General features: G+C 40.4%; 1 protein-coding gene across 1 annotated transcript in view; it reads right to left on the reverse strand.

The window, feature by feature from the left end:
* AHRR (aryl-hydrocarbon receptor repressor) overlaps positions 1-26,909 on the reverse strand; it is a 255,608-nt gene that overhangs the window by 92,004 nt on the left and 136,695 nt on the right. The window contains exon 4 of the mRNA XM_027869067.1: positions 9,523-9,623. Coding sequence (XP_027724868.1) covers positions 9,523-9,623 — 101 coding nt within the window. The remainder of the gene's footprint in view (positions 1-9,522; positions 9,624-26,909) is intronic.

Below are 26,909 nucleotides of genomic sequence, written 5' to 3' on the forward strand. Positions count from 1 at the left end.
CTGAATGAAACTATCAAATAACACCTGGCCAGGCATACATAGCCACCAGAGGCAAATCGGATTGCTCCTGGGCAGCCCTGAACACAGCAGATGCTTCCAGAATTGTTTTGCTCTCAAGGTGGAAATGAAAAAATTATCATTCAGTAGAAATATTATGAAAATTGTGGACTGCTTCAGCTGAGGTGGGTAGACTATCACATGGTCAGCCAATAAGTGCATTCCTGAGGCTGGATGTTGGGGAGAGGCCCGCAAGGTTAGAGAGCCAAGGTCATAGCTGGCCAGAGTGAATGCAGGACGTGAGCTCCTAGGCCAAAAGTGGGGGCCTCTGACTCAGGATTCCCATAGAAAACTGTAATTCTAAGAAGGGATCACAGCTATCGGTTTTCCATCTGTCACTTAAAATTCTCATAGTACTCAATAAGATTCAGCAGAAATGGCAAGGATACCTCTTGCTGCCTTCTCATAGCACAGCTGGTGTTCCTTAGCTCTTGTTCTTTCTACCTCTATTTACCACAAACTGCTGCCAGCCAGTTCCTTGTCAGGTTTTTGGGGGGATTGGCGTATTCTCTTACTAAAACGGAATTTATTAGGCAGCATTAACCTTGGAGGTAGAAATTCATAACTGGAAAGAATGGCAAATTTGCCTGAGAGGATCACAAAAAAGTCTTCTACAGCTTCTGCTGATGGGAGACAATAAGAGGCATCCTATCAACTTAAGGTTTCTGCTTCTTCTTTTATATTTAGGAAGTTATAGAAAATTTTTAAAAAAATTTTAAATATCTTGCACTCAAACTAAAACTTAGATTGGTTCCAATTTTTCAGAATTGTTTTTTTTTAAAGTTTTTTTTAAACTAGCACTGATGAAATTATACAGATTTAAAGGAAGAGATGAAATTGTGCTTGAGGTATCTTTCTAAAAATCCATTGGGAAACAAAGCACAGAAATGTCTCCTATCTTCTGTTATTTCCTTGTGCAGAAGGCACATCAGCAATCCACAAGGAAAATTCTATTACAGCATTTTCTGCATTTAATTGAAAACCAACCTGTGCATGTTACACAAGTCAATCCCACACCAAATGATAACCTGCCTGACCAAAATGTCTTTATTGTGGCATCTGGCAGCGTTTCTAGGTATCTTATATGAATGTTGCACACACGCAAAACCAAGATGCTGAAATTCTATACAGAAAACCATTCAAGGAAAGTATTATGTTTTATTCACAACATTTTAAAGAACACATTTATAGGCTCCCTGGATCAAATCCAACCCTGTCAATTTAGTATTCTAAATAAACTGCCTCCACCTTATTCATTGTGACCGTGGGCAAGTTTCTTTACCTCTGTGCCTCAGTTTCCTCATCTGTCAAATGAGAAAGGATAATTCAACCATTGTATTTCTATGATCCCTTTCAACATTAATATTCTATGGTTTTAACTACCAAAACTATCTCCCCTTGCATCTATTCACCCCAGTCAAAGTCAGTCTCTACAGTCTACCCACCATCACTCATTCTTCCTACCTACTTTGCTCATGTCTTTCTAGCCTGGATTACCTTCCCTCCTCTCACTCTACTCCCATCCTACTCATTCTTCAAAGCCCATCTCAAGACCCTGTTGACGACTCTAGTATTTCTCTAAATAGCTCCCTTTTTTGTTACTTATTTAGCAACTGTTATAAATCTTGCAAAGGCATAGCTTAAAATATAACGAAACATTAGCTACCCAGAACCCTCTGGGAAAGAGTCGCTCTAGATAGCTGAATTTTGCAGAGAGATGAATATATTTCCCCCTGGTCACCAAAACAGATTTTATTTGAACAATCTGAACAATTTTAATTTTTTACAAAAAAAATTTTATTTGAACAATATCCATCTTCTTAAAGAGAGTATGTGGGACATATTTTTCTTCATGACTTGGGATCACCATTCTGAATATCAATTACTATGGTAGGCTGTAATACAGTGATAGTCTCAGGGCCAACGAGGTGTCTGGGACTGATGAACTACAAAGAGCTGTGCTTTGTTTTTTAGTTTGTGGGTCAGTTTTTTATAGTTTTTTGTGTTTTCCCATCAGATTGTCACTTCCTGCTATCACTTTGTGCTCCCATCAGCGCATCTATTTATAGCAACTCTTTCCCCCTCTTCTCATTTGCTACTTCTAATTACATTTGAATTAAGAGATCAGAAATCCAAACTTGTTCAAACTTATGTGTAAATAAAAGTAAAAAGTAATATTCAGTAAAAAGTAAAATTCAGTAAAAAGATACTGAATGAGTAGATTACCAGTAGATTACTTAATGCATTGTAAAGTGGCAGCTGAGCTGATTTCTAGTAATTCTCTACCACAAAAGTACATTAAGTTCAAATCCTTTCTCTGCCCCTTATTATCCGGGTGCCCTTGGGCAAGTCACAAGAATTCTTCAGGGCTCATTTTCCTCATCTGCAGATGAGAAAGTGAGCTATGACCTCTAAGTCACTTCTAAAATCTGTATCTAGATGAACTCTTTACTATATGCTGCCTTGTTATCAAATTTTGCAGAGGGGTGGGGTGAGGAGGGAAAAGTGTCTCGTCTTCCCGATTTGACTTCCATCAGGGAAGAAACTGCATCTTATGCTCCCTTTTATACCACTCATACTGTACCCAGCATGGTGCTCAGAAGAGAATTGGAACCCCACTGCTCATGCTGGATTGATAACTTTTATAAAACACATGATGCACATAAAAGCTGGCTTAAACTAATAAAAATTAACACATCTAAATTTAGTTTAATTTAACATCTAAATATTTTAAAACAAATATTACCCCTCCTCAAAATTTTCCTATTACTGTTAAGGACGATGCCAACTTTACAGTCCCCTCGGTTTGGAACCTCGGAATCAGTCCTCACTCTTCCTTCTCTCTCAATTCCCTTATCCAACCAGCTGCAAGTCCTGAACATTCCACATTGATAATATCTGATACACCCACTTCCTTATCTCTATTCACACATTCACCGCCTTATATCAGGCCCTTATCACCTCCCTACTGAAGTACTGCAGCAGCCTTCTGATTGGTCCTTCTGCTTCCAGTCTCTCTCCTCACCAATCCATCGTCCACATTGCTGAGAAAATGACAGACCTAACGTACAGGTCTAGTCATGTCACTCCTTCACTGGAAAAATCTTCAGAGGCTGACTATTTTCTCTAGGATAAAATACAAACAGCCTGACGTTTAAAGCTCTCCAAAAATCAGCTCTTCCCTACTTAGCATTTTCTTCCTCTTCATACAATATACAGTCACAAGCTGTTCGCTCCGCCTGACATTCTACCTACCATTCTGTGTCCTTCCATAGGTCCATGCCAGGAATATACTTCCTTCCCCTCACCCCCACCTCTTAGACTTTTTCTCTTCCTTCCTGGCCTAGTGTGGGTACCATCTTCCATTCAAAGTCCTTCCTGGTCCCCCAGCTCTCTCCCATCTCAAATGTTTGTCTATAAATCTACAGCAGTTCATAAGATCCTCAATAGTCTGAAGTGCTTTGTTCATTTTGTTTTGTTTCCCAAGAGTATGTCTGATGAATCGAACTGCAAGGAATGAAGTGAAAAACAGCAGGAGGCAGTTCAAGAGCCAGAATATAGTGGGACAGGGACCTTCCCTAGCCAGCCTGTGGGTTTGGATGCTGAGCCAGTCACTTCGGGTCCTCCACCAACCCCACCTGACTCCCTTTCCTTTTACTCTCCCTCCTTTCTTCCTCTTTGTGGGAAAGCTGTTCCTTTAGGAGAGACAGTCTTCACAGCCCGATTATGTGGGAAAAGATGAGGTACTAGCAAGTGTAGTGGATAGAACTCTGGATTTGCAACTAGGATGATCCAGATTTGAATCCAGTCTCAGATACCCTGATAATCCTGGGCAAGGCACCAAACATCTCTCAGCCTCAGTTTCCTTATCAGTGAACTGGAGATAATAAAAGCACCTACATTATAGGGTTGTTGTGAGGATCAAATGAGATAATATATGGAGAAGCGCTTAGCAAACCTTGAAACACTATATAAGTATTAGTCATTGTTATAAAGGTTGTACTTTGGGGAGCCATACCCAAGTGACTATTTCATCCCTCCTCTGTGTAAATTTTAAAAATCATACTTATTTACTATAAAAATATGCACAGTGCCAGAAGCAGATGACTAATGATGGAATATGTGAGGGTTTCACTTGAACCACTCATTTTTTAAAAAACTAATTTCATACTAGCTTTTTGTCTTTATATCACAGTTGTTTCTCACCCCAATCCCTGTAGACAGAACTCTCCCTTACGACCAATAAAAACAATTAAGCAAAAGCATCAACTATAGAGGCTGTATATTATATCCTAATTGTCCCCCACTTCTTAGCTAGGAAGGAAGAGGAATCTTTCACTATCTTTTCTTCAGGACCTTTACTGGCTGAATCACTAACTTTCAGGCAACTGAAGGCAATTTGAACAAAGATGTGACCTCTTTCGTGAGTAACTACCATGACTGTGGAGACATGAATAGGCTTCAGGGCCTGAGGCTTTCAATGTTTCTAACAGTGGACAGCTCAGACACAAAGATTATGGAGTGATCTTACTGAAATTTAATAAGCCCTGAAAAAAGTGAAATTCTTGAGATTTCTAGCTTCAACTAAAATGCAGAAATAGAAAGAGGAGAAGAGTCTGTGCCTTGCTGGAAGCTCTTGACCCATCCCTGAATGCTTGAAAGCCTAGCTAAGTCCATGGTCAATGAGAGAAATGTGTTGAGGATAATTCCAGAATCTGAAAAAGGACCGCAAAGAGCCCAGAATGGATAGTAAAGGAGTCAATTAGAATTTATAAGGCGCATGAAGTCCTTCACACCAATGCAAACAGGCTTTGAGGCTCAAAGAGTTCTGGAGCAATTAAGAGTGTGAAAAAAGGGAGAAAAAAAAACAACAGAGGACAGGAAAAGACACCATAAACAGAGACTGGAAGTCTTTGGATGACTTTGCTACAAGTAACATAAAGTTAAGCAGTGAGGGCTACATAGCTGTACTGGTGCGATTTAAACTCTTCACCTGAGGAGAGTCAAAGCCAAGAGGAAGTAAAGATAAGGACATCAAATAGGAAGGAACAGAGAAAAGACTGTAGATGTGGTCAGTTCGAGTTCATTGTGAAGGCACAGGATTAACTGAGAGCCCTGCCTCCTCCTGGGAAGAACCACACTTTTACACCTCAGTTATCTATCAGGGACTCTGGAGATCTATGGTTGTGAATTCAAATAAGAGAAAATTCTTTATTGATTCCAGTTTAATGAGGAACACATAATTTTTTGCTTTCAAACCTGACCTGGGATTTCTTCACTATAGAAAGCTACAGCCAAAGCATTTTCTCTACCAATTAAGAGAGTTGCCTGGGTCAGTGGTGTCAAATTTAAAGAGAAATAGGGGCCATTAACCCATGCAGAAGGATACTTATGGGCTATATATTGACTCAGAAAACCACATACTAACATTATCTATGTTTTACTATGTTTTCATGTATTCTGCTAAATATTTCCCAATTACATTTAATTCTGGTTCAGGCCATACTTGAGATTATTGGATGCAATGTGGTCACTCCACCCTACTGCCGTTGACACATCTGGCCTGTGGTAGTGAGAAGTAGAGTGACTTGCCCAAGGACACACAGCTAATATGTGTCAGAGGCTGGGCTTTGAACCCAAGTCTTCCTGACTGGTGGGACACTTCTTCATCCTTTCTGCCATGCTGTTTCTTCGTGGACATAGCATTTGGCCCTTCGATATTTACTGAATGACCAGATTCCTGTCTGGGGAAGTGGGCTCTTTGAGGACAGGTTATATATAACCCAAGTTTCTTTTACCTTGGGAAAAGACAGACGTCTGGTTCCTAGCGAACATAGCTTTTCTCCACTGAGAAGAGGCAACCGGGAATGGGTTTATGTTGTAGCAGGATAGATCTAAAATAGAGGTCAGAGATAACTTTCTGACAGTAAGAGTTGTGAGACCCTGGAGTGTTGCCAAGGGAGCTTGGGAAATCTTCTCTTGAGGCCTGAAAGAGACAACTGTCTCTCTGAGGTTGTGTTCATCCTGTTCTGCCTGGAAGTCCTAAAATACTGTGCTTACTAACCGGAATTCCCCTTCAGACATTAAGATGCTTCTTCTGCACCATGTGTTGTTCAGTCGTTTTGGTTGATTCCAACTCTTTGTGACCCCATTTGGGTATTCTTGGCAAAGATATTGGAGTGGTTTGCTATTTCCTTCTCCAGCTCATTTTACAGATGAGGAAACTGAGGCAAACAGGGTTAAGTGACTTGCCTGGGGAAACAGAGCCAGCAAGTGTCTGAGGCCAGATCTGAACTCAGGAGGATGAATTCAGGCCCAGCACTCTACCCACTGTGCCACCTCGCTGCCCTCCTTATCTCTCAAATGCATTTGATACGGGATATTTTGTACTACAGTTATCTGTATTAGTGTCCTCTCTCCACTAAACCCACATCCCTTTGAAAATAAAGGTTTTAACTTATCTAATCTTCACATCTCCCTCACCCAGTAGCCAGGACAGTGCTCTAGTATACTTAACATAATATTTAGTGTGTATCTGTCACAACTGTTGTCTCACACACCAGAGATGATGATGATGATGATGATGATGATGATGATGATGATAATAGCAGCATGTATGTGTATACACAGACACATGCATATAATTTTTTCATATTGTTTTATGTGATCCTCACAATCACCCTATGAGGTAGGTTAATATAAATATTATTAGCCCCATTTTATAGTTGAGGAAAACAAGGTTCAGAAGTATTTAAACATTTTGACCAAGCATACAGCTGGAAAGTCTGGAGACCAGACTCAAACCAGAGGTCTCTGACTCCAACTGTGTCACTCTCTTTACTATGCTCCAGCTAATATTCTACTTTCTTCTGAAAGTATTTGGGAGCATCCTGGGTCAGAAGAGATTAGTCCTTAAGTTTTCACTCCATTAAACAAAACCACTAATGTTAAACTGTGTCCTAATTAAATCACTGCTGAGACTTTAAGGAGTCATAAAGACAAATAAAAAATAAAAGACTAAATAACAGCATAGGTTTTCCCTGGGCATCTTCCAACATTACTACAGTGGCCCCAATTCATGTGCTTCATCTTGCAAACAATAAATTGGGCAAAGTCAGAAGACATTACTGTGGATCACACCCTCTAATTCTCTTTCATGATATCAAATGTGAACAACAGGGTTTCCTTATCGATATGTGGCCCATAAGGATCCTTCTGCATGGGTTAACAGCCCCCCTTTCTCTTTAAATTTGACACCACTTACCAGGCAACTCTCTTAATTGGTAGAGAAAATGCCTTGGCTGTAGCTTTCTATACTAAAGAAATCCCAGAAGGAAACAAATCCAGTCTTGATAGGTACATAAAAACCTTCCCGATTCAATCCTAATCTCAATTAGCAAAGTTCTGAAACAAAAAGAAATAATCTCGTTGTCAAGATGAGTCGTCCTGACTCCAGGCCTGGCCCCCCTGACATTGTGCCACCTAGTTGCCCTGGAAACTAAGGTTCCATGAGGTCAAACGACTTGTGCACAGCTCCAGCACTCCCAGAGAGAGGATGTGAATAGAAGTCTTCCTAACTCCAGGTCCAGCTCTCCACCCAGGATGCCATGCTGCTGCTTCTCCTAAGGAGCCACTGTGAGGGGGTTTGCACTTATTCTAGCCATTCTGCCATAGTTCAATTCCATTTCAGAGCTCCTTTTCTGAAAATTAGCTTCCAGAGATAACCTGCTTCATTACTTTATAGCATATGTACAAATGCAGGAAGACTCATCTTCCTGAGTTCAAATCTGGCCTCAGATACTAGCTGTGTGACCCTGAGCAAGTCACTTCACCCTGTTTGCCTCATTTTCCTCATCTGTAAAATGAGCTGGAGAAGGAAATGGCCAAACACTCCAATATCTTTGCAAAGAAAACCCCAAATGGGGCATGAACAGTTGGACACGACTAAAAAAATGACTGAACAAAATAAATTTAGCACATTTTCTTAATGAGTGAAGTTGAATGAATGGGATTTTTATGAATGACCATTAAATTAGTGAAGTCATAAAGGAAGGTTATATTAGCTACCAAATGTCTCTGTGGTTCAGTTCAACAGACATTTCGTAAATACCTTCTACATGCCAGGCACTGCGCTGAAGACTCAAAGATAAAATGATTCCTTGTCCTCAAAGAACTTACATTCTCAGGAGGGAGGTTATATATAACATATTATAAACAATTCAAGGGAGGGGATCAGGTAAGATTTGAGGAAAGTGATAATACAAGGGCCTTGAAGAAAGGTGAAGTTGAAGAGGGAGTGCTTGCTAAGTCTTGGAAAGTGTCATGGTGAAACATGGTGGAGAGAGATGAAATATCCAGTCCTGAGAACAGCTAGTAGTCTAGCTGGGTTTGAATGTGGAGGACATGAAGGGAAGTAATGTGAAGTAAGGCTGGAAAGGCAGGTAAGTAGGAGCCACAAGGTGGAGGGCCTTAGATGCCAGGCTAAGAGTTTCTATTTTATTAGTCGGTCAACAAATATTTATCAAGTGCCTATTATCTACTAGGCACTGTGCTAAGTGCTGGGGATACAAAAAGAGGCAAAAGACAGTCCATGTTCTCAAGGAGCTTACAATCTAATGGGGAGACAAGGAAACAAATACATACAAACAAGTTCTCTCTCTCCCTCTCTCTGTACATATTATGTTATATACAATAATATATTTTATATTATATACATCATATATATAATGTGTATTATATTAATGTGTGGTATGTTACATAATGTGTATGTGTATTTATGTGTATGTATGTGTGTGTGTATACACACACACACATATGTATAGATATAGATATAGATATAGATATATATAAAATAGGAAGTAACTAAAAGAGAGAAGGCACTTACAGGAATTGGCAAAGGCTTCCTGTAAAAGATGAGATTTTAGTTGGGACTTAAAAGAAACCAGGGTAGTCAAGAGGGCTAGATTAGGATGGAGAGCATTCCAGGCATGAGGAACAGTCAAAAAAATGCTTAGAGTCAAGCGACGGGCTGTTGTTCATGGAACAACCAGGAGGCCAGTGTCACTGGATCCAGGAGTATATGGCAGGGAATAACTTGTAAGGAGACTGGAAAGGTAGGAAGGGGCTAGGTTTTGAAGGGCTTTGAATGCCACACAGAGCATCTTGTCTTTGATTCTGGAGGCAACTGGAGCCCTGGGAGTTTACCGAGTAGGGAGATGACACGGTCAGACCTACACTTTAGGAAAATCACTTTGGTGGCTGAATGGTGGAGGGGCTGGAGTGGGAAAGAAACCTAATGCTGTAAGACCCACCAGCAGGCTATTGCAGCAGTCTAGGCACGAGGTGAGGGGTATTAGTTTTGGACCAGGGTAGTAAAATATCAGACCATTACGATAATGTGAGAGACCAGAGGATGCTTTGCATTATCTGGAATTGTAAAGTAAAGGGGAAATTGTATGTACTCACTTCTAGCAACAGTCCCCCTTCCGGCATGGCAATTCCAGTGGGGAGGTGATCTTCTTTCACTGGGTGGTCACCTTGTGTCCTGAAGTGTTGCTCCTGAATAGCTATTAGAGAAAAGAAGTAGCAATATGTCAATGATTTTGATCAATTCATCCCCCCTGTCTCCAGCCCAAGAAAGCAAACCACATTTTACAGGGTAGAATGGCCTTCTCAGTAATCCAAGGGTTGTAAACATTGTTTTTATTGAATGATATTTTTCCACTATTATCTGCTTCATCAAAAATAAGGCAAACAAATGAAAAGGTACAGGAAAACCAAGGGAAAAAACATCATGTTACCAAATCCTCGCAGTTTACATGATTCAACCCAGTTAATGCTGGCTCACAGCCAGCAACCAAAAGAAGACAGGACAACCCAACGCTTAACTAAGTTTGATTCGGTTTGTCTTAGAAACCTTTAGTCAAGCCGATGCATTGAATTTTAATGTTGTTTCTTAAAGCCACAATTTTTACATCCACGGTTCTTATTACATATCATTATCCAGACTTTGATGCCATCCTAGTCTGAAGTAAATTTTAACATTTTTGTATATTAATGTATATAAAAACACAAACAGTTGCTTTTGATTCTCAACACCAACACAGTCACATCTCAAACCCTGTTTTGTGTGGTGAAGAAACTTGTGCCATAATGTGAGGCTCCCATCCCAATTTATCTGGATAACACAGCATCAATCAGTCAGCCAGTCAAGCATTTATGAAGCACTCACTGTTTGCTAGTGATTAAGATAAAAAGAAGGGCAAAAACCACCTCTGCTCTCAGAGAGCTAACATTCTAATGAGGAAGATAACATACAAATATGATATAGAAATGGAAGGTAATTTTCAGAGCTAAGGCATTAGTCAAAGATTGGAGAATGGTTAGGGGAGGGAAAGGGACCTGGAAACATCTCCTGCAAAAGAAGCCAGGAGGCAGATGAGGGGAGGGAGAGCCTGCAGGCATTGGGAACAGCCAGTAAAATGGCAGAGATGGAAGATGGAGCGTTGGATGTGACGTCTACCAAGTAGACCAGTATAGCTGATCATGAAGTGTGTGGAAAGGAATAAAGAGTAAGAGAACCGCAAAGGCAGAAAGGCGCCAGGCTGCGAAGGGCTTTAAACACCAAACAGAGGATTTTACATTTGCTCCTTAAAGTAAAAGGGACACAAAGAGACTAACCAAAAGGCTACTGCAATAGTACAGGGTTGAGGTGATGAGGACTTGTAACAGGGTAGCAATTGTGTGAGTAAAAAGGTGAGGTTATATGTGTGTGTATACACACACACACATACACATAAACATACACTAATCATGCATACATACACACATGCCTACACATAGGTACACATATATGCTTATACATATACATATATACACGTATATTCCCATATATAATTTACATATATACACACACACACACACACATATATATACATATATATATATATGATGTGAAGGTAGCAACTGTGACTTGACAACTGCTGGACACGGGAGGCTAGTGTGAGTAAGAAATCACTAAGGTTATAAGCCTGGATGACCAGAAGAATGAAGATCTCTTCAAAAGAAGAGGGTGGTAGAAAGTTTCAGGGTAAGAAGTTAATTTCTTTTTTGGACATGCTGAATTTGAGATGCCCATGGATGCCCAATTTGAGATGTCTAAAAGATAACTGGCAACGTGAAACTGGACTTTGGGAGAGAGATTAGGGCTAGATATACAGCGCTGGGAATTAACTGCACGGATGTGATAACTGAACCCATGGGATCTGATGAGACCACCATGCCAGTGACGCCTGCCTCCTGGCTGTTCCACAAGAGAAAAGGGTCCAGAACAGGGCCTTGGGGGAGTGGGCATGACCTGGTACCTCCAGTAAAGAAGAACTACACAGAACAGTCAGAGAGGTAGGAGGAGAACCAGGAGTGGGTAGTTTTCATGAAAACCTAGAGAGCAGAGGATAAACAGAAGAAGGTAATTGTCAGTGTCAAAGGTAAAGAGTCAAAGGACAAGGCTCTTGATGTAATAATACTCAATGGAGATCATCTCATGTATGGAGGTAGTGTGGCACAGTGGGTAGAACACTGGACCCAGAATCAGGAGTCACTTAAATTCTCTGATCCTCAGTTCCCTTATCTGTAAAATGGGAACAATAATACTACCCACCCCTCAGAGCTGTTATGAGGAACAAATGAGATAAACTATATAAAGGCCTCAATAAGCCTCAAAAGTATTATATAAATATCAACTGTTGTTAATATGATTATAATAATAATAGCATTTACACAGTGCTTCAAGGTTTGCTGGGCAGCTAAATGGCACATCAGATACAGCATCAGGCCTGGAGTCAGGAAGGCCTGACTGTGTATCACTTAAACTTACTTAGCTGTGTGACCCTGGGCAAGTCACCTAAACCTGTTTGCCTCAGTTTCCTCATTTGTTAAATGAGCTGGAGACAGAAATGGCAAACCCCTCCAGTATTTTTGCCAAGAAAACCCCAAATGGGGTCATGAAGAGTTGTGCCCAACTGAAATGACTGAACAACAAACACCAATGATATAACAAGGGCATGTGTCAACTTGCTAATACCTGGATCTTTTTGTCCTAATTCAGGACATGTCATAATGGCATATATGGGGTCCAGGAGGGAGCCTGCCAACTTTTCTAGAACTACAAGCTTACCTGAGTACTCGCAAACGTGAGTGCTTGCAATACGTGAGTATTCTAAAGATTAAATAAAGGGAGTCTTTATAAATGCATAAACATGGAATAAGAAAACACCCATGCATTTATTTATTTTGGAGGCAATGAGGGCTAAGTGACTTGCTCAGGGTCATACAGCTAGTAAAGTGTCTGAGGGCAAGCTTGAACTCAGGTCCTCATGACGCCAGTGCTCTCTCCACTGTGCCATTTAGCTGCTCCTCACACCCATGTATTCATGAATACACCAATCATGAATAAGCGAGATGAAATAGAACAATTCCTTTTGTACTTAGTGGTTGCTCTTATGAATTCATTAGTTACTGCTGGTTTCTGTCTGTGCCTTATTTCCTCTCTTTCTGCTGAACAGACCATGTCTGATCAGACTGCCTCATTCAGTAACACAGCACTTTCAAAAGGTCTTTTTCTCACAACCATGTGAGTTAGGTAATTCAAGTAATATTTGTTAATCTCACTGGAAATGTGAAAAAAACTGAGGTTCCAAGGGGTTATACAATTTTTTCCAAGTCCACACATAGCTAGTAAGTGTTGAAATCTAAATTGCTGTCTCCAAATTCAACACCCTTTACACTACACCATGTAGCTTCTCATAATCTCTACAATCTGTCATAATCTCACCATCTCTACAATCCAGATGTACTGCAGCTGGCCTACACCAGTTTGCAACAGCCAGTTGTTAAATTTTCAGTGTGAGCGTTTGCACTTTGGAAATTGGTAAATGCTACAAACCAGGTCTTGATTTATTATTCTGTTCATTATCTAGACTTTAGAAAGTGATGGAGAAAATATTAATAACACAGATTAAACTTAAAACAATGTTGTAAGTACATTTCTTTTTCAGAGAGTTGGTTGTTAAACATTCACCAGCACTGCTACTGTTTATAATTAACAGAAAGGTAAACAGTGAGAAAGTTGTCATGGAAAAGCTAAGACCCAAAGCAAGGAAGAAGCACAGGGTCCTGAGTTTCAAGTGAAACTAGAGCTGAGAAAAATGCCGAAAGTTTTAATAATGAGTGAAAGTTAAAATAAAGAAGCCAGAGGAAATATCAAGGCAATTTCTTTAACCGAGATAACTTAAAGCCTATAGTTCTACAAAGGAAAATCTAATTTTTAAAGGACAGTTTTCCCCCTTTGTATTGAGCCAAGGTGTCCTTCTTGTAACCTCCAACTCTTATTTCTAATTTTTCAGTGTGGGGCCAAACAGAACAAGTTTAATCATTTTGTTGTTGTTGTTTAGTCATTTCAGTACTGTTCAACTCTCCATGACCTCATTTTGGGTTTGGTGGGGTTTTTTAGCAAAGATACTGGAGTGGTTTGCCATTTCCTTCTCCAGTTCATTTTACAGATGAGGAAAGTGAGGCAAGCACAGATAAGTGATTCCCCCTGGGGTCACACAGCTAGGAAGTGTCTGAGGCCAGATTCGAACTTAAGAATCGCGATGAGTCTTCCTGATTCCAAGCCTAGTGCTCTATGCACTGCACCACCTAGCTGCCCAAGTCTAATCATAGGTTCACAGATTTAGAGCTGGAAGAGATCTTAGAAGGCCATTCAGTTCATCCTCATGGATGAGGTACTGAGGTTAAATAATTTGCCTAAGGTCACTCAGCTACTAAGTGTCTGAAGCTAGTCTTCCCAACTCCAGGTTCAACTCTGTTCACTCTTCATGGATAGAGCACTGGACCTGAAGTCAGGGAGACCCGAGTTCAAATCTGACCTCAGACACATACTAGCTGTGTGACCGTGGGCAAATCACTTAACCTCTGTTTGCATCAACTTCCTCAACTGTAAAATCCGGACAATAATAGCACCTACATCGCTGGGTTGCTTTAAGGATCAAATGAAATAATAATTATGAAAGTGCTTAGCACAATGGCTGACACATAATAGGCACTATATAAATGCTTTTTCCCATCCCTTCCCCCCTCCTCTTTGCCACACTGCCCCTCAAATCTTCTTCCAAACAAAGACCCTTCAGATATTTGTAGACACTGATTACATATTCACAAAGTCTTCCTTTCTCTCAACTACAAAGTCCCAATTCCCCCAATTGATGTTTTTATGGCCTGGTTTTGAGTTCCTTCATCATTCTGTTGTCCTTTCTCTGACCATGTTCTTAGTCAATGTGGTGCTCAGAACTGAATATGAGACTCCAAATGTGGACTGACCAGGGCAGAGTGCGGTAGATGTATCACATCTGTCATTCTGGACACTATGAGACCTAAGATGTCATCAGGCTTTTTGACCACTGACCCACAACATATTCTCAGTCCACTAAAACCTCCAGTTTCTTTGTTTCCTATGAGGTGCTTTCTAGATATATTATCTCCATTCCGCATTTGTGCAGTTGACTCATTGAACCTGTATAACTACAAGCCTACATTTATTACATTAAATTCTTATTAGATTTGGCCCATCATTATAGTTCTCTCTGGATACCAGTTCTTTCATCCAAAGAATTGGTGATCCCAATTTAGCATCATCTAGAAATTCAATAACCCCATCATCAAGAGCATGATTGAATTCTCTGAATTAAATTCTTGAACACAATATGACTCTGGAGCACTGCTTCAAGGCTCTCTCCCCAAGATGACATATGTCTACCACTTCCTCTCTATCTTGACTCTGACTCCCACAACTAAAATGGCCAATTTCAGAAGCACCCATTCAAGTCAATGCCCTAATGCTGTCCTGTCTCAGCAAGAGTTATTTCAACTACCAACTAAGAGGGAACTGGAAGCAGTTGCCCCCCAGAGACTGAGGGAGCTGTTGCTACAGTTGAACCCTGGCATACTACCTATCAGTGCTATCATAATACTGTAGTAGGCACGCCAATAACTAACTCCCAAATTGGTCTATGGTGGCATTCATCTTGCCATTGTATTCAATGTAGCAACATGAAGGCCCTCTCTGAGTATACTTGCCCTAAGCAGTAGTTCTTTTCATTGTCACAGCAAACCTTGGCCCCACAGTTCCTTCTTCTCTTGTTGCACCAGATATGCCCACACTGATGCTTCCCATGACCATGTCTACATCTGCTAAGCAGTACACCCTCCACTGTTCCACATGGGAGGTCTCATAGCCCATGCCTACACGAGGTGTGTCCTTGATCACATCAATCATTAATTAACATTTTTAGGTCTAGTTTTTCGATCAATTTCAAATATACCTATACTACCATCCGGTTCACATCTCTCCATCTTTTCCAAAAGGTTGCAAGGACAGTCTGTCAAATGCCTTCCTGAAATCTAGCTATACCATGTCTACAGAATTCTGCTATTAGTCTAAGTATACAAGCAAGATGAGTGATCTTCATCTGGTATGACTCATTTTTAATGAAACCATGATGGTCCACAGTGATCACCATCTCTCTCTTATTAAAAAATAACTTTTATTGATACCTTTTGCTTTTACATAACCTAAATTTCCCCCTCCCAGAGAGTCATTCAAAATAACCAATAATTTATCATTTCTCTAAGTCTCACAAACCACTCCTTCAATAATATGTTCTAATTTTTTCCCAAGGAATAAATGTCAAATGTGCCCTTCTATAAATTGAGGAATCATAACTTTCTGCATCTACAAAAAAGGGTGGACAGCATTTGTTCACCTTCAGTGTTATGTCATCTCCCTTCTTCTCCATGAGTAATAAAAATAAATAATAATGATTAGCATTTAGATAGCGCTTTAAGGTCTGCAGAATACTTGACAAATATCTCATTTTATCTTCACAACAATCCGACGAGGCAGGTGCTATTATTTTCTCCATTTTAGAGATAAGGAAACTGAGACAGAGGTTAAGTGACTTGTCCAGGGTCACACAGGTAGTAAATATCTGAGAGGAGGTAGGATTTGAACTAAGGTCTGCCTTACTCCTACTCCTATAATCTCCCACCCAGCTACCTAATTGGATCACTTACAGCATTAGCGTCAAACTCAAACAGAAACAGATCTCTGATCCCTACAGCCAAATACTGACTCAGAAAACCACAAATCAACAGTATATATATTTTATTGTACTTTTATTTATTTTTTTTAAATTTCCCAATTACATTTTAATCTTGACCAGTTGCAATAAGGAGTTTTGCCTATTGTTTGTGGCCAGTAGGCCCCGAATCTGACACCTCCTATTGAGAGCATCTGCCATTTCTTATGGTGCCTCAGAATGTGATTCATTCAGATCCTATGACTTGAATTCTTCAAGGGAAGTACCCTCTCACTATTTAATTGTCACATGCAATGGCCTTTTCTCAGTCCTCATCCTTCTCATTCACTTCTGCAGAATTTTCCTCTTTGGATACTCTTCCTGTCTTGGTTTTTGTCACGCTGTTTTCTCTTGGTTGTCCTCCTATGTAACCAGTCCTACTTGGTTACCTTTTGTGGATGGACCATGAGCCATATTATGCCTCCTACTGTGTGCGCTCCCCAAAGACCATTCCACAGTCCAGTCAAATTGTACTTCCGTGACTTTCCTCATACGCGGCTCGCCATTTCCTTTCTTCATGTCTTTGTTTTAGCTGTCCCCTCTGCCTGGAATGCATTCCCTCCTCATCCCTAACTTCCTTCAAGAATTTAGCTTCAATGTGAAATCCCTCCTAATCCTCCCAGCTGTCGATGGCCTCACCACAACCTCCCACCCAAAATTATCTTCTATTTTATATATACGTACATATGTGTATATATATATAGTGTGTATATATACATATATGCAGATACACACACACACACACACACACACATGCACACACAATGCTGTCTCTCCTGAGAGAATGTTGCAGCTTCTTGGGTGACAGTCCCTTTTGTCCTTGTATCCCCAAGTGCCTAAGATAGTGTATTGTCTTCAATAAATGCTTATTGATTGACTGATTAATTCTCACTTTTCTTGGGGTTCAATTATCTATTAATAACTATTTTTGTTTTCCTCCTTTCCAAGCTACAGATTGTTCTTGCAGAATTATGTAATCCCAGAGCTGGAACTGACCTCAAGCCATCTAGTCTGACCCTGCTCCTTAGTAAGCAAAACACCAATTAAGTAGTATGTTGCTTCTCTGCACTGTTGATTACTGTCTCCTTTTTATCCCAAGCCTTCTTTTTCTTCCTCTCATCTCCCACGTAACTTTAAGAAGTTCTTCTTTTATTCTTAGCATTTGTCACAAAGCTCAACTCATACTGGGCTTATACCTTCCTGGCCTTTGTCTTACAAGGCTGTGCCACTCATATGAAAGTAATGCAATAGTAATAACAAAATAGTAAAAATAAAATATGAGTCTGTGAGGTGGGCTGGAAGTTGGAAGCAGGAATCTGTGCCTTTAGAATACATTCTTTTTATCGAATTATCCACTGGCATTGCACCTTATGAAATCCAGAGGAAAAAGAAGGGAACTCAGCTTTAGGGATATTTATACTCATTAGCATGATTTGTCCAATTTTTTTCTGCTCTGATGCCATGCGAGGGTAATTGAGATTGCAAAGGCAAACTCCTAGAGATGCTCATCCCCACATTACTTACTCATGTGGCTTCCACTCATCAAAGAGACTGTCACTGACATGGTCAGTGTAATATGCAACTATTGCAACAGAGTACTTTGAGTAGCCAGCAGTATGTTCCAGAAATAAAGACAGCTCTTTTATCAGCACATTATCTTATTCTAAAGAGGCATTTAAATTGATTCTCTGTAAAATGGAAATGGACATGGTAAAAGTTCAAGAGGAATGGCCTGGTTGCTATTCCTTGAACTTGACGTTCCACCTATCTTATCTGTGCCGTTTCATGGGCTGTCCTCCAGGCTTGAAATGGACTCCACACCAGAATCGCGAACTTTCTTCATGGTGCTACTTCATATGGAAATCACTTCCTGAGCTTGACAGTATAGACTATTTTTCATTTTTGTCCCGTATCTACCTTACACATAGGAGGCACTTAATAAAAAGTTGACTGAATTGAAGTGAATAAAAATAACTCACATTTATGTAGCACTTTAAGATTTACAAAATGCTTTCTTTAAAAACAACCCTGTTTGGTACATAATATGAATAATGTAATCGTTATTTTACAGAGGAGAAAATTAGTCCTTTAAAATTGAAGCTTTTCAGAGAGCTCCATGTACAACCGCAACAGTCTCTTCAGACATTACCTTATTTTTTTCTCTCCTCAGAATAACTGTTTAGGGTCATTAAGATATTGTTGCTAAAATCTTCTCTTAAATATTCTTCTTTTTCAGTCTCAGATCATAAAAACCTACCAGTCTTTTACTTAAACTCTTTGAAAGGTTAGTCTACTGACATCAAAGATACAGGTCACATCACACCAAACATTCCTCTCTTTATTTACTGTGAATGTTAAGATGGTGTGGTCACTTCCTTCCAGAGTTCCCATCGTTTTTATTTTGGCAACCAATTCTTCCTTATTCGTTAGAACCAGGTTCAGAATAGACGTGACCCTCATTCCTTTTTCTACCTTCCCTAAAAGTGAAAATTGAAATTTATCAGACATTCTGCTTTGAAGAGAGATACCTCCAGAAAGTGTCAGTTTTCCCCAATTTATCTGACTTATATTACATCCACGCCTTCAGTACAAGTCTTTGTAGACCTCCATCCTATACGGGATGTCGGGGTATCAATGGCTTATGATTTATGACATGATGCCAATGATTGCCTTTACTCTTTATGATTCACAACCTCCTGGCTACTCCTTCCGAGCCTAACTTCTATTTTCTCACTGGTTAGTGGCAGGGGTAAAATGGACAAATCTTGAATGGAAAGAAACTGTCAAAATGGATGAATTTGTCTTCCTTCCTTCTGTAGTCTCTCTTTGTCCCTTTGGAGGGAATATGTATAAGTGTGTGTATGCTTATTACTGTAACATTACTCTGACATCATGGGGGCAATGGAGTATCTTTCTGATCTCCCCAAAATCTTAGCATTAGAAAGGACCCCAGAGGCCATCTAATCCAAACCTGTACCTGAAAATGAATCCCTTTTACAATATAACTGACAAGTATTCGTGCAGACTTTGCTTAAATACTTCAAGTGAATGGGAACTCGCCAGTTCCTGAGGCAACACTTTGGGCTGGTTTTAATTTCCCTGACATGGAGCCTAAATTCAGCTCTTTGCAACTTCTAGTCACTGTTCCTCTGCCTCCTCAAAGCCCCCCTCCCCCCAGGGCCTTGTACCTACTAGGCACTTGATAAATGTTTCCTGAATTGAATTAGCTAAATCGAGAGAGAAGCTTTGAGGGTTTATAATTATATGAGAAATTTTCCAAAGGAAGTGGTCAAAAGCTCATCACCTCAAAACTAGACTTAAGGCTTAGTACAGAGGGATGGAAAGGGAAAGAAAGAGAGACCAGATGACCTAATAGGCCTTTATTTTTTCCATAGCTCCATTACTTTTAAATCCCAAGAACTACATCGAACATATATAAGAGCTCTGACATTTTCAGACAAACTGGAAACTCTCCTCAATGCTGGAAATACTGAACTCTCCATTATTTTTTAAACCTTGGAATAGAAACTGGCAGCTTAACCTTGTGTACATAACATTAGTATTACTGCTCTAGAATTTTGAGCATGTATGTAAAATGTTTCCCCAAATCATGTCTAAAATAAGTTCATGTGAGTGCACTGGTCCAGGAACTAAATGACTTCCATCTGCTCCAGAATGAGTTACTGCTTCAGGTGGAGTAAAACCTAATCCCACCTGACAGTGCTCAGTCAATGCCTCGGCCTGCTGTTGTTCACTGACCGACCCGACCAGTGGAAAGCAACCTTTGGCTAAAGTGAGACAAGAATACATGGAATGGGAAATTCCACCTCATTTAGGAACCCTTTGTTGATAGCGTCAATGCACACCAAAGGCAGACCATGGGCTTGAGACAGTGAAGTTAGAGGAGGCATGGACAGGCAGGGAGGCCAGGCTGGGAAAGGGGCTCCATGACAAAGACAGCATGGCCCTAGAAAAGGGTAGAGAAAATGCATCTCTCCCTTCTTTTAAAAAATGTTTTTAAATTAAGCATTTTTTTCTTATGAACTTGAACCTGACAGTCATCAATAAACAAGGATATTTCCATATAAAGTGGATAGAAAAGAACTACACATAAAACTTTGATGATAACATGCACAGCTTGGATTTTTAAGACTATACCAGCTTTAACATGTCAAAATGAATGCTGCCCTTCTCATGCTTGCGTGTGTCCCCACATGAACTTGCTTTTGCCCTCTTCTGTTTATTTTTGTATGTTTCATTAATACTTATTTCCTTTTTTTTGCATCACTATCACTACCTCACCCCTGTCAACCCACTCTGAAATACTACTATACCCTCCCAATAAAACCTCTTTCCCTTCTTTGCCAGAAGTAGGGGGCTGTGGGCATGCAACAGTTCAGAGAGTCTATCAGCCAATAAATATTTATTTACTGCCTACTATGTGCCAGGCATTGTGCTAAATGTTGAGAATATAAAGAAAGCCAAGACAGTCCCTGTTCTCAAGGAGCTCAGTCTAAATGGGGGAGATGATATGCAAATAATTATGTGCAAACAAGCTATAAATGGGATAAATTTGAAATAATCAACAGAGGGAGGATACTAGAATGAAAGGGGATTGGGAAAGGCTTCCTATAGAAGCTGAGATTTTTGCTAAGACTTGAAGGAAAGCAGAAGGCAAAGATAAGGAGGGAGAACATGCAGACATGAGGAAGAAAGAAACCAGAGTTGGAAGACAAAGCATTTTGTTCAAAGAAAGTAAGGAAGCCAGTATCACTGAAGACAGCCTTTTCAGTTCATGTTGTCCCCTACTCATCAAGCAGTCTGTAAGCTCCTGACATCAGAGAACTGCCATCTACTTCTTTTGTAATCCCCCCACAGTCAACATCTTGGGCATATGCTCAATAAATACCTACTGAGCAACAAACTTAGAAAACAGGGTGGAAGGGAGGGAGACCTAAACACAACAAGGGAAAGGCACATATATTCTAAGATCATTGGGGGAAAAAAAAGAATTTCATTGTTGCTAAAGTAGAAAAAAGTTCTCTTGGGGAACCAAGGTTTTTTTCTTTTTATTTCCTACATTATTTAAAATCCCACTTGAGTCTTCTCTAAATTTAGGACTTGACACAGAACTCCCCAGAATTCAAGTTTAGTTTACAAAAGACAAAAACGTTTTCCTGATTAAAGAACAAAAGCCACCTGAGAACAGGCCCACTGGGTTTCCTGAGCCATGAAGACTTGGACAGGGAAGCAGGAGGTGACTGTTCTGAAGACCAGGACCCATAAATCAACTTTGTGACTCACCTATGAAGAAACTGACATTTCTGCCACAACGGTGTATACCATTCATAGGGCAAATACCTGTGTTCCGAGGGCCTGAAAGCACTTTGTAAATGTCGAACCTTATTTCATTTCCCCCAGGTGGGTTTTGTCTTCTCTACCACCAAGGTGAAGAAAGGAGCTATTCCTCCTTAGTACCCTCAAAATATCCCCAGTAAAAGGAATGAATGGTCATTGTGCAGCAGAGGTGGGGTCAGGGCCCCAATAGCTCTCTACTCATTCACTCTTTCGCCTACCAATCTACATCATTTTTGCCCAGACCTGCAATTTAATAGGTGTATGGAATTCCCAATGAGGAAATCCCTTCTACCAATGCAATTTGACAACTGCTTTGCATGTTACAATCTTAGGGAGTTGTATATGGCACTGAGAAATTAAGTGACATCCAAGGCCACACAACCAGTATTTGTCAAAAGCAGGACTTGAACTCAGATCTTCCCCAGTCTAGGCCCAGATTATATCCATTTTGTCACATCGCTTCTTGATATACACACACACATACATTCATATGCATATGTATGTATATGTACACATATATACACATAGTAATTAACTAATGTAAAAAAATACACAGGGGTGAAAAGGAAATTTCCCTCCATCCACAAATCAACCTCATTTACTTTAAGCAAAATGTGAACAATCATTGCTTACTTTACTAAGTCAGTTCATGGGGGCATTATACTAGATATATTATAGAATGGAGAGGACTCCTCTCAAAAAGCCTATATCCTAATGATGAGAGAGCCATAAACAAATATGGATTCACAGCAAGCAGAGAAATACGTGGAGTATCTCCTGCACATGGTAAGCTTTCTATGGAGTTCCTTCCTTTTTTCTTTTAGGATTATTTAGCTACTGGCCCATGGAAAAGTGGTCCCAGAAGTTTAAAATCATAGAGCTAAAGTCAGAGGCACCTTAAACACCATCTAGTCCAATAATTTCATTTTACAGATGTGGAAATCAAGGCCCAAAGCAGGTAAGCTCCTTGCCCAAAGAAGTAAACATTAGAAAGAATTTTAACCCACTTCTGCTAAAAGCAGTTGGGAAGGACTCCTTGGTAATTGAAAAAAGTCTGGTTACATAACCTCAGAACACAGTTCTCCCACTTGGTACATTATCTCTAGATAGGAGATTATGGCATGGTATGGTGGAATTAACCCTGGACAGTTGGGCTCCAGACCCAGCCCTGTGCCTTACTAAGCATATGCCCTCAAACAAGTCCCATCCCCTCTCAAAGTCTGTTTCTCATCTTGTTAAACTCAATCATCTCTAGCGTCCCCTCTGGCTCTCACATTCTATTCTAGTTCCATGATGTTGCCATAATGTATTCTGTGTGGGGCTTTTGAAGCCATGCATTCACTGACGCTCCTTGCAGTGCCCTTAAAATATAACAACAAATGAATCAGTTTCCTCAGCCAGACAATGTGCCCATTCCAGTAATTATAAACAAGTCTCATTTCTGATATAATAAGGCTTTGCAGCAGGAAAGAAATCACACCTCTTCAACAGGAAATAAGATGTAAGGACGAGGCACAAAGACACTCTACCAAAAAGGGTTTTTATTATTAATATACCATTCAGAGGACTTGTCTGCTGCTAAGTCTAATCACCAAATACTGGTGGTAATGAAAACTCTCTCTACAAGAGAATCTGTTGTTGTTATTGATCAATCGTTTCCCTATTTGGGGTTTTCTTGGCAAAGATACTGGAGTAGTTTGCCATTTCCTTCTCCAGATCATTTTACAGATGAGGAAATGGAAGCAAACAGGGTTAAGTGACTTGCCCAGGGTCACACAGCTAGTAAGTGTCTGAGGTCACATTTCAACTAAGGTCTTCCTGACTTCAGGGCCAACACTCTATCCACAAGAGAGTCAGAGCACTTTAAATTCCCTATTTAATTCATATCACGTTTAAGTCCCTTAAAAGGCAGGAAAATATTGATCTTTGGGGTAAAAATGTTAGGAAAGGATTTCAGAGGAGACACAATGGAGACCAAGTGGAGAAATAAAGTAACTGAATGCTTAATTTGTTTTTTTTTAATTTCTTCTCCAAGAACATTCTGTTTCACCTGCATTGTATGAGCAAGGTGAAGACCAAGTCGGTCAGGAATACCACATAGGGTTTTCTGCATCAGGTAGAAGACTGACCAAATGATTTCGGAGATTTCTTCCAACTCTAAGATTTTTATGATTTTGGGAACAAAAATATTTTGTTCTATGGAACAAAAAAAAAATGAAGCAATGGGCCTTGGCAGGGGAAATTAGGAAAGCCACGAAGACTAGGTACATATAAATAAATGAAACAAAAGGATGTGCATTTATCCAAGGAACATGGTCACTTCTATTAATCAATCAAAAAGAAAAGCCACATCAAGCACTTATAGTATGTACTAGGAAGGAGACACACAGCAAGGTAAAAATAGTCCTTGCCCTGCAGAAGCTCCCATTCTGTTGGATGAGACGGCATGCAAACTGCTAGGTAAATTCAGTATGTCATCTGAGAGTGCAAGGCACTAACAGCTGGGTCAGGGGTGGGGTGGTACCCTGAAAGGCCTCCTGTAGAGTCTGTAATTTGAGCTGAGACTTGAAAGAAGCCAGAGAAACTAACAGATGGAGGTGAGGAGAGCACTGTGGGGTAAGACAACCATGCATGCAAAAGCATGGAGGTGGTCTTCCTCTCTCCCTCCCCCTTCCAATTCTACGTCTTTAAAGTAAGGGGTAAAATTAGATGGCTGTAGGTCAGGAATTATCTGGATAATTATCCCAACTCTCCATTTCCTTTTACCCATGTAGACATAAAATCAGCATGAGTGATCCCTATTAGCACTGATTAGCATTACATAACCACAAAAAAGCAAACCTATCTCTTGGAGATTTATCTCATCACGGCCTGTACCATGGTAATATGCACAGACAAGCATACTACTGAGTTGTAATTACAGGAGGGGCTCCAGTCTCAAATGCCAGTCAAGACTCCACATAGCTGTTTTGGGAAAGAAATTAACATAAGGAATACGTGTTCTCAAGCTCCTTCATGAACAGAATGCTGCAATCAAGTCCACCCGAGGAAGAAATAAAATTATCCGAGCACAGTAATACAAAGGATTGGTTCGCTGCTTCGTGGTTTATGTAGTCTGTTTCCTCTTGAAAAAAATGCTTTGAAATCAAGAACGCTCTTTGAACCTTTTTTAAATTCTGCATGACATTTATTTAAGGTAGAAAGCTTGGGAAAAGCACCACCACCACCCCCAGCCCCCAGCCCTTCAAAATCAACTCCCTTGCCCTCGTTCTTTCTTAAAGTTATTTCCCATATTCTTCTCTGGGCATTTACAGTTAATGTGTTTCTCATGTACCCAGGGCATCAAAGGAGGCTGTCATCTTTTGACACTGCTACATTCTCCTCCTGGCCGTTTACAATATACTCTTTCCTGACAGCTTTGCGTGATTAGAGCCCACAGATAGCTGGGCTGCATGTGGGCGGGAGCTGGGCACACAGCCACTCACTCAGCCCAAGCTCCACCCTTCACTTCCCCCTCTTCAACTGTGAAATTCCTTTGCAGAGAAACACCAGAGGGAGAACAGGCTTTTTGGTAACAGCCGGCTGCCGACTGACCAGAGCCTCTCTGTCACGCGATCTAACCAGCTGTCAATCTCCTGGGGCCTCTGACAGAGGCCTGGCACTCATTCAAACCATTGCGTGCAAGCAAACTAGCCACATTACCCCATGAAGCATTTCATAATAACAACAGCTGTTAAATATTGATGACTTCTGGCAAGCTGTGAATGCTTTTCATGAAGGTTAAGCCTTCATGTAATGGAACCTAATGCTTCATTATATATTATAGGAGATAGCTGGAACATGATGGTTTGTTATTGGGTTCGGGTTGGTTTGTTTTGTTTTGTTTCTTTTTTGGGTTTAATGGGGAAAATCAGAAAATGACTTTTTAGTTGTTTGCTGGAGGAAGGAGTTGGCAGATTGCAAAGTTAAGAAAAGCACTGGAAACGGAAAAGGAAAAATGATACCAGCAGACAACGTAGGAGAGCAGGTTAATTGCAGCCCACTGAGATGTTTCACTGAAACTCATTCAAACAACTATTCAAAATCACGGCCAATTTTCCCTTTGGTCTATTTATAGAACAGAGTCCGGCCTGTACCTGAAATAATGCAAGGAGCAGAAAATCCTCAGGGAGATGTGGGCATGCAGATCCCTACAGTACAGTAGCCAATGGTGTATGCAGTCTTTGGGTTCCCCAGTTACATGTGCTTTTCCCTCCAGAGGACTCCTAGGTATAACCAGATCCATATGACTAGTCATCTGTCAAGTTATTTTCCTTTAGTGAGTTCAAAAAAGCATTTCACTATGAAGTAGATAGAAATAATAAATTATGATGATCCAGTCAACACAACATGGTGGATTCTCCGCTGACGTTCTACTCTGATGTCTTGTGCGTGCACGATGATGACTGATGGTGGTTTCTTGGTTAAGACAGAGGAGAGCAAGTTACTGGAAGGTCCTACCTGCCTCCCTAAAAAGGCTTTAATTGTGGGCCTGGCGGTGAATGGTGGCCCTCTGTTCCTCTTTCTCTCTCCTTCTTCCCTCTTTTGCTGATGTCATCAGCTCCCATAGATGGCTTTAACTGTCATTGCTATGCAAATAACTCCCAGATCTACAGAGAGACAGAGACAGAAAAAGAGGGAGAAAGAGATACATATATATATGTATGTATGTATGTATGTATGTATATGTATATATGTATATATGCAAACTCCTGGAAGAGATCTGACCTCTGTCTCCCCCCTCATATGTATGTATGTATGTATATATGCATGTATGCATATATGTATGCATGTGTGTGGTATACACATATAAATACACACACATATCCAAGCCTAGTCTATCTTCTGAGCTCCAACTTTATAACTAACACCTATACATCTACAACTGGGCATTACCAATGGAATGTCCTATAGACCTCACAAACTCAGTGCATACAAAACAAAACTCCAGGAGACAGCTGGGTGGTACAGCTGGTAGAGCACTCACCCTAGAGTCAGAAGGACTTGAGTTCAAATGTGATTTCAGACCCTTATCAGCTACGTGACCCTGGGCAAGTCACTTAACCCTGATTGCCTCAAAACAACAACAAAAACCTCCTTATCTTTCCACTCAAATCCTCCCCCCTTCCTAACTCCTTATTTCTGTTGATAGTTTCACTATGAATCCTTCTCAACTCTTCACCCTGACTACCCCTCCCTTATAGCCAACTAGTTGTGAAGCTGGCTTTGTCCCACCACTACAATAACTCTTGCATCATT

This window comes from Vombatus ursinus, unplaced genomic scaffold (genome assembly GCF_900497805.2).
Source record: "Vombatus ursinus unplaced genomic scaffold, bare-nosed wombat genome assembly UNPS02014791.1, whole genome shotgun sequence".
Lineage (NCBI taxonomy): Eukaryota > Metazoa > Chordata > Mammalia > Diprotodontia > Vombatidae > Vombatus > Vombatus ursinus.